Genomic DNA, 13,679 nt, shown 5'->3' on the forward strand with positions numbered 1-13,679 from the left:
TGAGTTATCCCTCTTTCCCCACTCATGAAGATAAATGCTGTAATGAAACACAGCCATCAGGTATTCTCTATATTTGGAGTACTCAAAGTGTGAACAATGATTATGCCTTTTCATTGGATAAGTTAAGGTTGACTGCCTGGCTACCTGGGGAAGACAGGAATGATTTGCACTAGCTCATAGGCAATGAAAGGAAAAAGGTGGCATATTTTCTGCCTCAGCATCAGTTATTCTGCTAATCTCAGGCTGAATAGTACGTTCAGTATGTCAAACCTTCCTTTCTACTCTAAGGCTACTTGGCAGCTGAATCTGCAAGCTGAGATGAGTCCAGCTGACATGACAGAATCTACTTTATTAGTTCAATGTCTGTTTTTGATGCTTTTGTGGAACAATTGATGAAGTTTTTATAACAAGTGAGCAAAGGATTATTATAGGCAAGATTTTTTTGCAAGTATCACATGAATTTTAGGACACAGTCCTGGCCTGCACTGCACGCAACTCCCTTATGGTTTGACAGACACCATGACTGAGAACTGGATCATGTTTTCTGTGTGAGATAAAACTTACTGCCTTTATGCTGCCATTTTTTTTATAGTGCAAGCAAGGAAATTCAAGCATTTAAAGCTACATTTAAATATGAAAACTTGATAGGCATATCTGGCAATAAAACCACAGCTGTTAACAACACACTGAAAATAATGCAATGGTACTGCACAGGAGGCTGAAACCCTGTCTTCGGTTAAGTCTGAGGATAACCTGCATGTGAGAGCAGCTTCTTCATTTATTTAACACAGGGAGCAGTGTTTGTGTATCATGCAGTATTGGGCAGAAATGCCCCCAGGAACCCATCATCTAACACTGCACAAATAAGAACAGAACTTCCCAACCTTCTTTGAACAAGGCATAAGCCCTGGAAAGACAGTTCTTCACATGCAAGGCAAGAGTTATGTTTATATTTTACTCAAGTGGAAGAGTTGCACCATTCAAAGCCAATCTCTTGAAATCTGCAGTGGACTAGAAGGATGTAAACTCACAGGGGCTGCTTCACCTTAAATTTAATAACAAATCCCTGTTTGTTTCTGCTGTAAATATGGAGCAGTTGGTCAACACAAGACAGATTCAGACAGGTGATCTATCGCAGCCTTGCAACATCACTGACTTCCACATCCACCTGTTAGTTTATGCAGCTAGTAATGCTAAGGATGTATTAGGGAAATAAATTAATACGCTCCAAGGAAAGCATTTGCAACAAGAAGCAAGTTGTAGGTTAAAATAGCCAGGTGCATCTTAACCAGTATACAAAATAGTCAAAGAACAGCTGCTGAAGAGACTCATGAGGCCCTGGCACACTCTATCTAGAAAATATTAAGAGTATTTTGAAGCACACACTGGCTCACATTCAGCACCCAGAAGCTATTTTAAGTACTCAGTGGAGACAAGCTAGTGTTATTACGGCACTTTTCTCCCAATGCATTTTGAGCCAAATATTCCCATTGGAGGCCTTTGTAAACACCTAAATCAGATGGAATGGCTGTGGTGATCTCATGTTAGTAAAGATTCAGAGGCTGAGCTAAGGCAGGATTTCTTATGCCACTTGTTTTGGTGCTGTGCCTATCACATAAAAGCAGCTTCCAGAAAGAAGCTGTGGAGTCAGAGGAACCTCCTGTTGCCACAGGGCAGCTGGTTCAAGAGGAAAATCTTGAGCTATAGCCTACAAGATAAGGTTTTTTACCTTACCGAGCAGCAAAGCCACAGCTAAATAAGTACTTGAAAGTACAACCATTTCCTCCTGGCAGAATCACCACCTGAGATTCAAAAGGAAAGGGTTCCCATCTTCCTCTGGGCTTGGCCTCACACCACCTCTCTGTTTCAGTTTCACCCAGCCTAGTGTCTTTTACAAAGCATTTTGAGACCCACAGACAAGAAAAAGTAGACAAAGAATCAGACAGTACAAGTATTACCCAGTGCTATGGCTTGGTATTATGTGGACAAAAGAAAGTCACAATGAACATGCTAAAGTAGGAAGACGGGAAAAAATACGGGAACAGAAGGAGTAGACTGGGTTCTGACAGTGATAGACAGAAGAGTAGTAGATGGCAGGGATTTAGAGACCTTGGGAAGTACTCTGATCTCAGCATGATTGTCCCAGTAAAAAAAAAAAAAAAAAAAAAAAAAAAAAAAAGGTTAAAAATATGACCAGAAAAAGTCAACCCAAACTGTTTTATTTTGTAAAATATTTCAAGCTTCCTTTTCCCTCCTGTATGTGAAAGTTTAGCTGTACAACCCCGCGAGGCTGGAACAACAGGGAGCCGTAAGCGCTTGTGTGCAGCTCTGAGTACTGTGACCCACAGAAAGCAGAGAGTGAAGAGTGCTCCCACCTCTCTGTACTCACATTCGAACTCCACATTCAGCTCAGGTCAGTGATTTTCAGTCAACGTTTAGCCACTAGCAGAAATACAGGCATTTCACAATCACCAAAGCTTAAGATAGAAATGATCATAGCTGATGAGGAATCAGGTATAAATAAAATACTTCCAGTGAACTCCCTAAAAAGAATTTTTCACTGCCTGCACTTTATTAAGTTACAGTCCAGTGATATTTAGCCAACTTTTAATCTCTCAAACCACTGACTGTAGATTCCCAGCTGGGAGAAATGAAATGTTCATCTACCCCACATCATGATCCAGCCTTGAATTTACAGATTAACACAAACCCATGGACTTGGCTTACATTTGTGTCTCAAGAACATACACACTTTTCTCACTATATACCAAGCATTATTTTTGCTTAGAAAAGGGAGTCCTAAAATTAAATACACCAAAGATACAGTCTCTCCTTCCCACCCTCTTCCTTTCCCCCACCCCGAGTGCAGCAGCAATGGTGACAGCCAGCAGCAGGATGATAATACTAAACTAACGTGGTAGAAAATACACAACACCTGAAGCAACACACATTCAATAAGCAAGGATCACTAGGAAAACAACATGCTCACGATATCAAAACTAAGAAAAAAGTTCATCTACTCTTTCAACAACTATTTTTGTTTCAAATAGGCTCTGGGCATGTCTTCCATAGACAGCCTTTGATCAGTTCTGAGAAAAGTACAGATGTTCACCAAAAAAAGAAAGAGATACTGATAAAACTCTCAAACAACATACAACTGCCAGTCTCTCATGGTACCTCCATGATTTGCAGAATGCAGGTGACCGAAGGCATTGGGGCAAATATTCAACAAGCTCATTTTTTTTTCTTGTGACTAATCCATCACATATGCAAGTTTCACTTACCCGTCAAGTTCTTCAAGCCAAGTTCCCTGAGTCCAAAGTTACCATCCTTTCTGTAGTTAAGAAATATTGCCAAAGCATATCGCTCTTCATAGAGTTTGGTCCCACGAACGATGCGCAGGTTCTCCAATGGCAGATATTCAAATTGATTCAAAGCCACCAAAACATAGCCTGTGACTTCTCGGATAGACTGAAAGACAAAAATGAAACAAACACATTAGAAACAGTCCATTTTTAACTGTTCTGAATTTCTTCTAGAGTGGATGATTTAATATGAGATGCTGGTACCAAGGGAAAAAAAAAACCACACCAACACTTTGGAAAACAAATTCTGTTTCAACTTACTGATTTTAAGCACATTCCTATCTCAACTGAGTTTATTAGAGATACTTGTTTGAAACGTAGAAAACAAAAAGGTAGCCATTTGTATCAGTTTTATTAAAATTGAACAGAAATTCACAGTGAAGTATTAAAGACGCATGAAAGGATGACTTTGCACAAGCCAAAGCTGAGAGCAGATCCCAGGCCTCTGCAGGACACAGGCAGAATCCCTGGGGCAATGCCACGGTTCAGATAAGACTGCTGTACAGAATCTTCCAGGGTGAGACACAACATGGTGTGAGAGAGACACCTCCAGAAGAGCTCACCATTGAACCAGAACGGATGGCAGAAATGGGGTGGCAGGTTTGGAAGGGTAAATAAAGACAAAGCACATCTGTGTTAACACCTACTTTTATACTTCTAAATGAAATCAATCACTGAATGCTTGGAAATACTCAACTTCAAGTTTCACTGGGAAGGGCCGGAACCACACATGCTCTATATCCCAGAGCTTTGATCAAAACCGGTATCAAAACCTTTAGCAAAATGATCGCTGCACCTTTTGGTTGGCTGACACCTTTGTTTGTTTTAGGTGAACTACTCAATAACCTTCCTGCTCATATTCAGGAACTGACTGCCTGGGTTGTAAAGGAAAAAACACTCCAAAACCCAATAACTAGAAACAATTTTTCGAAGTCCAAAATATTAACAGAACTAAGATGTTTTTAGAAAGAAAAAAAGACCTTAAAGTATGGTCTTTTAGAAAACAATGTTCATTCTAAGGAATTTAAATAAATGGCCTAGAAATCTGCAAATGCCTTTGGAGAGTGTAATTTCAACACTCATGTAGAGCCCCAATATCCCCACACAGGCTGAGGGAACCTCCTGCCCAGAGCTGCTTCCAGAAACAGAATATTTACATTGAAAAGGGTCTCTCAAATACAGTTTTCAAATCTCACCTACTTCCATGCCTGCAGCAGCCTGCAACCACTGTGTGCATGTATATTTATGTGTGTATGTATATTTAATGGACAGAAATTGATATAACTACTTGTGTGCTTAAGTGGCTGCATGCACTTTTTTCTTCCCTTTGGCAAAGTCAATACCTTAAACAATACACAGAAGGAAAAAAATTCTGCTTAGAGTAACGTGCACAGTCTATAACTAAAATGATGGGGACTGCAGTCAATATCATAATAAAAACAAACAGGCAAACAATAGCAGGCATCAAATTAAATTTGTTGTGTATGTATCATTAATAAAGAATGGCAACATTGATTTGCAGCCCAAAGGACAGGCTTTTGCTTTGCTTTCATACGTAAGTGTGCAAGAGCCTTTTAATTAGGTTTATAAAAGTTCATAAGATTATTAACAAGTGTGGCAGTATCCATACAGAAGGATTTGTATGCCACAAACTCCTAAAGTCAAATGTCTGTTCTCAGCTGAAGCTGCTGAAAAAACTCTGGAGCTATTTCAAGACTTGCTTGGCATCTAAACAGAGTACAGTGTCATTACAGGACTTTGATGAGAACCCAGTGAGTTGAGCTGGGCTGAGAAGTACGGTTCAGTAGCTCAATATTAAATGTAGAGCTGCATTATACCCTGGGACACTGATTCCATTATAATCAGAAGCTTTCCAGCACTTTCATCATAGCTCTTTGCTTTCAGACATTTCAGCTTAGCCAGTTTGGTCAGGAATACGGTTTTCACTGTATGCAAAAATTTCCTTAAACTGGCTTTTTTAGCCTTTCTTCAGAATTTAGGAAATACTAAAATTATACTCATAGCTTCATTTTCTCCACTGATATTCTAGGGATACTGTAATTGCTCCAATTCATTTAAAGGGATGTTTAACTTGGAATTGAGTTGAAAAAATCTAAAAGCAATTCCAAAACTGCATCTAAGCAAGTCCTCCCTACCAATTTTTGTCACTTATAACCACATTTTCTATTTTTAGACAATATCTTATTTACTGACAAACAGCAAGTTCATCTGAAAGGACCTTAATTCAGCATGGCACTGAAATTAAGCACACACACCCCTAGCAGCAAATCTCCAACCCAAAGTTTAAAAAGAAAAAAAAAATAAGAGAGAGAGAGAAAAGGGCAAAGTTTTGTTGTTGGTATCTGTTAACTACCCCAGAAGCCCTGTACTTACTTTGTTTGGTTTATCTGACTGTAATGAGAAATTACAGAAAGTATTTTGACAAACCAAGGGTCTTTTTCCAGTCCTATGGCTTCCACCATATTGCAACATCTATTTATTTGCTGGAGAAACTGTCATGTTAATCTCTGCAAAACAAAATTATGAAAATAACCAAAGGGTTTCTAATTTCCTAGAACATAGCAATGTTCTGACTGACCAAATCTAGTGGCCTGTTGTATCAATTTGGGTTTGGTTTTGTTCGGTTTTTTTTAATTCAAATTTGAATGAAAAAGGCAGAGCAATAACATGTTTTGCAGGATAGTGTGTTGTCTGACTGGTCCAGCTTGAAAAAAAGTACTGAGAGTGCAGCCCACAGCTCAGCTTTTGGCCGCTCCCAGCCAACACTGTCACTTTGCCAGTCACTGCAAGTTTTGACATGATTCTTAGTGAAAATGGACACCTGCTGGCTTGGAGCCTGTTGGCTTCCATGCAGACTCACAAATCCTCACACCAGACAGGATCAACCAGCCTGATCCCCTCCTCTGCAACTTCTGCCAAGGTTAGGTGTGATTTGAACTTCTCATCCTTTGCATACAAGGCTGAAAACCCTCCTGTTCAGGTATCCTGAACTTGGGTATAACCTCAGGTATCCTAATGCTCTGTTTGAGCTGCTTATCCTTCAGCATTAACCTGTGTTCCACCAAGAAGGTGAAGTGACTCACAGCAGTGCTAGTCTGAGTGCCACCTCCTAGTTTGATTCTCCTGCTAGAGCTGGAGGTCCTTGCAAAAAAACATTTCTCGTGAGTCCATCCCTCAGGAAAGGAAAAAGGAGATAAGGACTCAAACAACTACATTTTGTTTCACAACCTACAACTGGAATAGAAAGAGGCGGATTAATTGCCAGTAGACTTAAAGCTGCAAATTTCCAATGGGGAAAACCAAATGAACTCAGGCAACCTCCAGTCTTGCTCACTAACCACTGTGGCTTTACAGGACTCCCTCCTGTCCCCATTACAGCGTTACTGTGACTGGGAATTCCTGGCCAGTGTGTTCTTGCCTTTCCTTGTCACCTTTCCAGCTCTTGAGACCTGACCTGTTATGTGAAGAAGCAACTGAGTGAGGCAGCAGAAGACTCAGGTTACTGGAGCACTCCACCTACTTTGGCAAATGCATTTTGGCTCCCCAAAGCTATCTGGTACAGCAGCAGGAACAAGTGTGTAGATTTGAACAACAAATGCACTGGAACAACCCAGCTCCCTGTCGCCAAGGGACACTCTTCATTGAGGTCCCTGAGGAGGTGCCTGGTTGTTCAAAAGCAGATGAGGAGACACCTCTGAGGATTTAAGCGCCAAAGGTGTCTGCTCCCCTGGCGGGGCCTGTTAGGTGTCAGATCCTGAAATAACAAGAGAATGCTTCTAGCAGGAAAGGAATGGGAGAAGACAAAAATAAAAAAAGTATTAATCTTATTAATCTTTTATAAATCTAAAGCATCATGAGCTGCTTTAGAAACATGCCAAGCCACAGGATCCAAGTCTGATATATTTACCAGAGAAAAGTTCTTCATCTATTTTCATGTTCGAGTGAGAGATCAGTATTTGTGCTGTCCCTAAGGCCCAGCACTGTCCTGTATTCCAAAAACAGGCATGCCAGCCTACAAACCAGCTTCCTGCCAGCCTCTACTTTTCCTGACACAGTCAATTTTTTGTTTTTAAACCTAAAAGCACGTTACTGCTCAATGACAACAGACTCAGAGAAGGTTGTACATCCTGAAACTCCTTGTGCCGCCCTGCCCTGGGTGGCTGCTGCACCTCAGAGGCCTCCACAACATGGCGGCCACTGCTCCCCTCAGCCATGCTGGAGTGAACAGAAAAATGGGGTCCCAAAATGATGCCAAAAATAATGTGTTATTTTCGGAGGTTCTTTTTCAGGTGATGAACTGTAAAAATGAGCTCTAGACAACCCATTCCCTTAATTACAACTAGTATTAGCTGAGCAGGGGTAAAGCATCTGAAGCTTACAAGAGCAAAGCCAGAATTATCCTGTCAGCTGGGAGTAAAAGGCAAGATTGTTCCTTGCCATCTCAAATCATCCTTCGACTCGAATCAAACGAATCTGAGTGAAACGGAGCAAAATAACAGCGTAAACTTCATCATTCTGTCTAGAACAACAGATCAATGAACGATTAGGGAAGCTGATGTATCTCATAAACACTATCACATGTTCTTAACATCTATTGGGGAAGGTTAGACTGTGGCTAAGGCACTGAAGAGAGCTGGTTTGGGAGGTTTTATTTCAGCTGCAGATACGTTATTTGTCCAGTCACTGAACCTGATTCCAGTAAAGTCCCTGCAGCTTCATCTGACCGGACACGTGTCCCCAGTACAGGAGTCGGAGCCCCAATTAATTATTTTTTAGGTTAATTTTGCCCTTTTCCATAAAAGCTATATATGCTTCAAGTCTGCTTTGATCTCATTTCGAAAGTGCTAATAAACACAACTGCAGGAGGATCGCCTGATAAATCAGTGTGTTTAATTCAAAAACAAACACACAAAAAGAAAGCATAAGAAATGTATATTCAGGATACTCACTTGAGAGTCAAAGACAAAAGCCTTGGCTTTTCATTTGCAGTGAGAAAAAGGTGCTTTGGTCCCCAAGGGAAGCCAAAGAAAGGCAGCTACCAGGAAAAAAATGGGGAAGCACAGGGGTTTCCATAGGAAGGGGTTTCTTCTTCTTCTTCTACCACAAGGAGGGAAGCAGTAAGGGAAAAGAACTTTAAATCAGATATATGTAGGGAATAAGTGGACACTTCCCATCCCATCTGATGCAACTACAGTTATTTCTGTTTTCAGGGGATATTCATTTCACAAGGCAATGGCAAGGCTCCTCGCGTGGCTCAGCTGCCAGCAGATAAGTCATCTCCTGACTGATGGAAAGGTGCTGAGTTGACCGACCCTCCAATGTGAACTCCGTGCCTTGTTGTGCTACATTAAATCCTAAATAATCAGGTTTCTAAGTGATACAAAGGGAAAAATAGTTACTAAGTGCATCATTCTTTTTCCTACCTTAACAGAGGTTAACATGCCACAGTGAACTCATGATTAAAATAACGTGAAGAGGTACCACCACGTTGTCTCTTTCAGCAGCTGTTCACATCTCAAGTTGACTTGAATAGAGCATTTCACACTTTGCATTTTGATCAGTTAAAAGATACACACTTATATCTGGTTAGAACTGTGCAACACCCAACTGGACAAATTTGTTTATTGTTTTTACTAAAAGAAAAAAAACACTATACTGCAAAGACAACACTTGCTCAGCTTATAAACAAGTTCTCAGGGTAATCATAATATCTACTGTCATAAAATTCAGTTGGCCATGTCTGTGAGTGCGCTGGTAACCTAAAATACCATCAATTAATTTTCATTACTTTTAATACATATTCACCCATGCTATGCATTACATCTTCCATTGTCACAATTAAAAAATTACTGTTTACTGGATAACCCCAAAGGGGCCTCTAAGCAGCTACAGCACTTGCAATGCTAACTCTAAGGGAAATGCTAATATCCAAAATGTGGAAATAGCTGGTCTATTGCAATTTATGGAGCTCTATTAGCTCTTCCATGCATTGCTCATTGATGGTTATGAATTTTTAATGAGATGATAAACTGAGAGTTTTCAAAGGAGTTCAGCAGATGTATTTACAGGATTCAGGTGCATGGCTGTTCCTGGCTTCTCCTCAAAGCCCCATCCATAACCATGAGAAATATGCAGTACATACTGACATTTCTCATGCCTAAGAGGACGCTCCATCTAGAGACAATGTCAAAGCTAACACGGAGCACGCATGTAAGGAATTTCATTCCACAACAAGCTCGCGTCTTTTTCCCCTCTGCACTGTGCAACTTTCAATTACTCAACACTTGTGAAATTGTGATGTTAAGCCCTTCTGAGCACCAGTAGTTTTTCAGATACGCTGTACAAGCTTCAACAAAAATCCCTTAAGTTTGAGCAGACTGATGAATATCAGAACACAGATTGTGAAAAACATTTTTCTGGTGCCTGATCCAGAAGCAAGCAGTGTATCGTAACTAGAGCTGCCTTGGCAGCTGCAGAGAATTTATTGTCCAAAACACTAAAGTTGCAGTTTAGATTCAAATTTGTTACCAAAAAAACAAAACAAAACAGAACAAACTTCTGGTAGTCCTTCCATTTGCTTTAAGATGTATTAAAGGCAAAGGAAGGGCTTGGTTGTAATTTTGTTAGGAGCTGTACATGAGGAGCCTTGTGTTGCTGCATGACTGCAGAATCGAGCAGTGATTCAGTATTTAATACAGCTGGTAGAAACTTTAAATCATACTCTTGTCCTCACAGACATCGAGTCTTCTTTGGTAACATGCTTACAAAATATTAATAATACCCTGAGCAGCAGGTCAATGGATTGAACACAGCATTCGATTTCCTCAAATTCAAGGTAGCAGTCAGTTAGATGCATCTTTTGTTAAAGCTGTTGGAAACTTGTAAGTGAATGTTTTGCAACATAATTTATAGAACCTACCTCGGGAATTGCTGAACTAGACTTCTGTTTTGTAAGTTGTTATCTTTACATTTTGTTATTCCAAGAGTGGGCCTTTTCATACATTAAAACAGGAGGATTAGCTGTGTAGTTATATATTCCCAGAGTTTGATGTAGAAATCGCACTGTTGCATGCATGAGGCAAGTTAGGCTGAGTCTGAGCTAATACACATTACAGAAGGGTCTAGGGAGGTCTTGGAGGCAAAACAAATGCCAGTCTAGAATCCATTAAACTGCAGATCAATGCCCATATCTGGCATTTGGAAAGGAAGCCTCATTAATAACACATAAGTGATGGTGATGGACAAAAGCATGGGAAGCCTTTGAAATGTGTATCTTGACTAATTTTGCAAAGTATTTCTGGGAAAAAAAATAGGTGGGAAGTGAAAAATAAAATAATAACAATAAAAAAAAAGAACAACGTAGGAATGGGAACATTACATACAAATAACAGGATCAAAACCAAAATTCTTTTGCTTTCAAATTTGGAAGCAGTTGGTAAAGACATATCCAAGTATTCTTGCTGTTGACTGAGCTAGACTTAAGCTCAGGTGTCAGCCTGGACCATGTGTCTATGCCTACTTTTCAGTTAAAAATGTCATATGAATAAAGAAACTGATCAGGCTTACATCAATATCTGAGAGTCTTCCTAACATTTTCTGTATAAAACCTGATTCCTCTGTTTGTGTTATCTGTTTAGGAAGCATCTGACTTTCAGGTACACAGGCTGCCTGAGTGCACACAATAAATCCTAAACTGTTTATGTTGAGGAACATTATGACCTAGACAGAGTCTCTAGTCTGTAGCAACCCAATCTTCCCAGCTAACATCTTTCTGTCCGGAGGAAAGCTATGGACGACTACATATTTAGCAAGTCTGTAGGAATTTTGACATTATACCTGTAATACCTGATTTGCCTTCAACATATTTGCAGAGTGGTTTCCAGGAGAGATTACTGTATCATCTCTCAGGGGAAAACTTAGTCATAAATTAGATCAGAAAGACTAAACTGAGAGCACTGTGCTGTTACAAAATGCTTTACCATTTGTACTGTTTAGTAGTAGCTGCATTTTGCAGAAACTCAAAGTACAACAGCATATAACTGCCCAATTATAGAGTTTCCAGGGGGAGAGACTGATGCCTTTTGCTTTCTCTGCATTTGGAAGCTTCAATCAAGTAAATCATTGTTACTTTCCAGGCAACATAAAATTGCATGAACTGCTACTTCATAAACAAAATAATATCAGTACTCTGGAAGGATTTTAGGAAAGTAATAACCATGGGAAAATGCATTGCCTTGTATCAATTTCCCTCAGATGGTCAAAGCCTACGAGTAGCCGTAAGCACATTCAAGGGTCTTGGGATGCTTTCACCAGGAAAGACAAAGCAAGGGCTGTCTTATCAAACCAATGCCTGGAACTGCTGTGGAGAGGCAGCACAGGTGCTGCATCGGGATGTCCACATCCACTATCTGCTCTGATGTTTCTGTTTCATAGCCAGAATGTCTAGTCCTTGGAGCAGAGACACTTTCCTAAAAATGCAAGGAGCCTTGACCCTAGTTGTTACCTTCACTGCACAATGTTTGATGGTCATATTTACACGAAGTACCAACTGCACTACCACAGGCATCCTGAGGTGTCAGTGGACATCTTATTTTTTTGGCAAAAAAAGATGTCATCTGCAAAAGAAGAAAGCATTTGGTTCCTCATTGTTGCTTTTATTTGTGACACTCTAAATCCCCATGACATTTGTGTCTAAGCTGAACTAAGTCTTTGGAGGCTGCTTACTTAGTCCTCCAGATCACAAAAGTGGTTGGAGCAGACCAGGGAATCCATCCATGCCTGATTCTCCTGCCCATGGAAAGGAAATGGAAGAGGAGCAGCAAGATAGGAGCTCACAGTCTGTCCCAGCTCAGCAGCACTCCTAGCTTCTCCAGCTTACACACAGTCTGAGACTATGAGTGGATGAAGTTCTATTCGGGGAACAAACAGGAGAGGTGAAAAAAGGATGTCTTTCCCATCATGGTTAAGAAAGGCCAAGTGTCTGATCAAGAAGTCAAATGGAAGAATACACAGGACAAACGGAGTGCAGTCTGTAACAGGGTCTGCAGAATTGCACACTGCTGTAAGCAAGCTGGCTGCGAAGATCCTAGGATTGTTTTGTGGGCATTTAACAGCAGAAGGAGGTTTTGTTTGTTCATTTAATATCTGATGAGTGACAGGTTTCATACATCATACATCAAGAATTTTTTTTTCCTAGTACACAGCCAGGTTGGTTGGTATGAATTACTGGCAAGTCTATAGTTAGCCAGATAAATTAAACATGTTTATTAAAATTTATTCATAGGCTACTGTGGAAGCAATGGGAGCCCCTGGCTGGCATGATTCCCAGTCCTTGGAGTGATGCAAAATGAACTAAACATCCCTGAGATAAGGTGCAGATGTGGAGCTGAACAACAGGACTTTCATATTTTTCTGTTCAAACTGCAGGTGAAGGTGTCAGACCACTCCTGAACACAAAAGGCTGTTTCTATTTCTGAACACAGGGACTGACGACATATAGTGAAAATGTGTTAACCTTGCCAAATTTCAGCTAAACAACTGCAGCCTGAGCTTTTGGGTTTGGTTTTGTTGGTTTTTTTTTTTTTTTCAAGAAGCGAATGGCTGGCTGTCCAATTCTCAAAAAGCAGTTAGCTTCTTTTTGGAGAGCTATGCTTTTCTTTCCCAGAAAATACTTCCTTAAAACCATACTTTCAGTTTGTTTCATATGTGCAACAACTACTCTTTATTGAGTATTTTAAATGCATTTCCTGGGAGGAAATGACTTTATTGGCACTCTAGGACATTTTTACACACATACATTAGTGAATATTGGAGGAGTTGTTGACTGTCTGTTTTCACTGAAGAGGAGAATCTTCATCCAAATATTGGATTGTAGCAACTCTGTTTTCTAGCTGAGCATATACAAATACATGAGCTGAGCTCAACATCACACTTTCCTATTGAAACGGTTTCTGCCTTTGTAAGTCTAATCTCTTCAACAATAGAAACCTTGGAGAGATTCATTAATCACTGGCTTTTGATTAGGTTTATTCCTATTAAGATAAAAAGTGAAGAGGTTTCTTGTTGTTTTTAAAGCTGTAGTTTTGTTTTATCTAGAAGCTGGAGAATAGCTCTGTTGTTCAGACTTCAATAGATTGTTAAAGCCTCCTGCAAGAATAGAGTCATAGTTTCTAAGATGTGAGCAATTTGTAAATGCAACTGGTTTTCAAATTCAGAGGCATTCCTTAGGAAGGACACATAAAATCCAGATTTTTAGATGATGCAGGGTGCCACCAACAAGGAAAACAGCCTCTA

The 13,679-nt window shown here is 40.1% G+C and overlaps 1 protein-coding gene across 6 annotated transcripts in view; it reads right to left on the reverse strand.

Annotated features, from left to right (window-relative positions):
* The window catches only part of ERBB4 (erb-b2 receptor tyrosine kinase 4), a 616,649-nt gene that overhangs the window by 287,308 nt on the left and 315,662 nt on the right, over nt 1-13,679 (reverse strand). For all 6 annotated transcript variants that reach the window (XM_071811269.1, XM_071811273.1, XM_071811270.1 and 3 more), the window contains exon 3: nt 3,285-3,471. In XM_071811269.1, the coding sequence (XP_071667370.1) occupies nt 3,285-3,471 (187 nt within the window). The remainder of the gene's footprint in view (nt 1-3,284; nt 3,472-13,679) is intronic.

Source organism: Patagioenas fasciata, chromosome 7 (genome assembly GCF_037038585.1).
Source record: "Patagioenas fasciata isolate bPatFas1 chromosome 7, bPatFas1.hap1, whole genome shotgun sequence".
Classification (NCBI taxonomy): Eukaryota; Metazoa; Chordata; class Aves; order Columbiformes; family Columbidae; genus Patagioenas; species Patagioenas fasciata.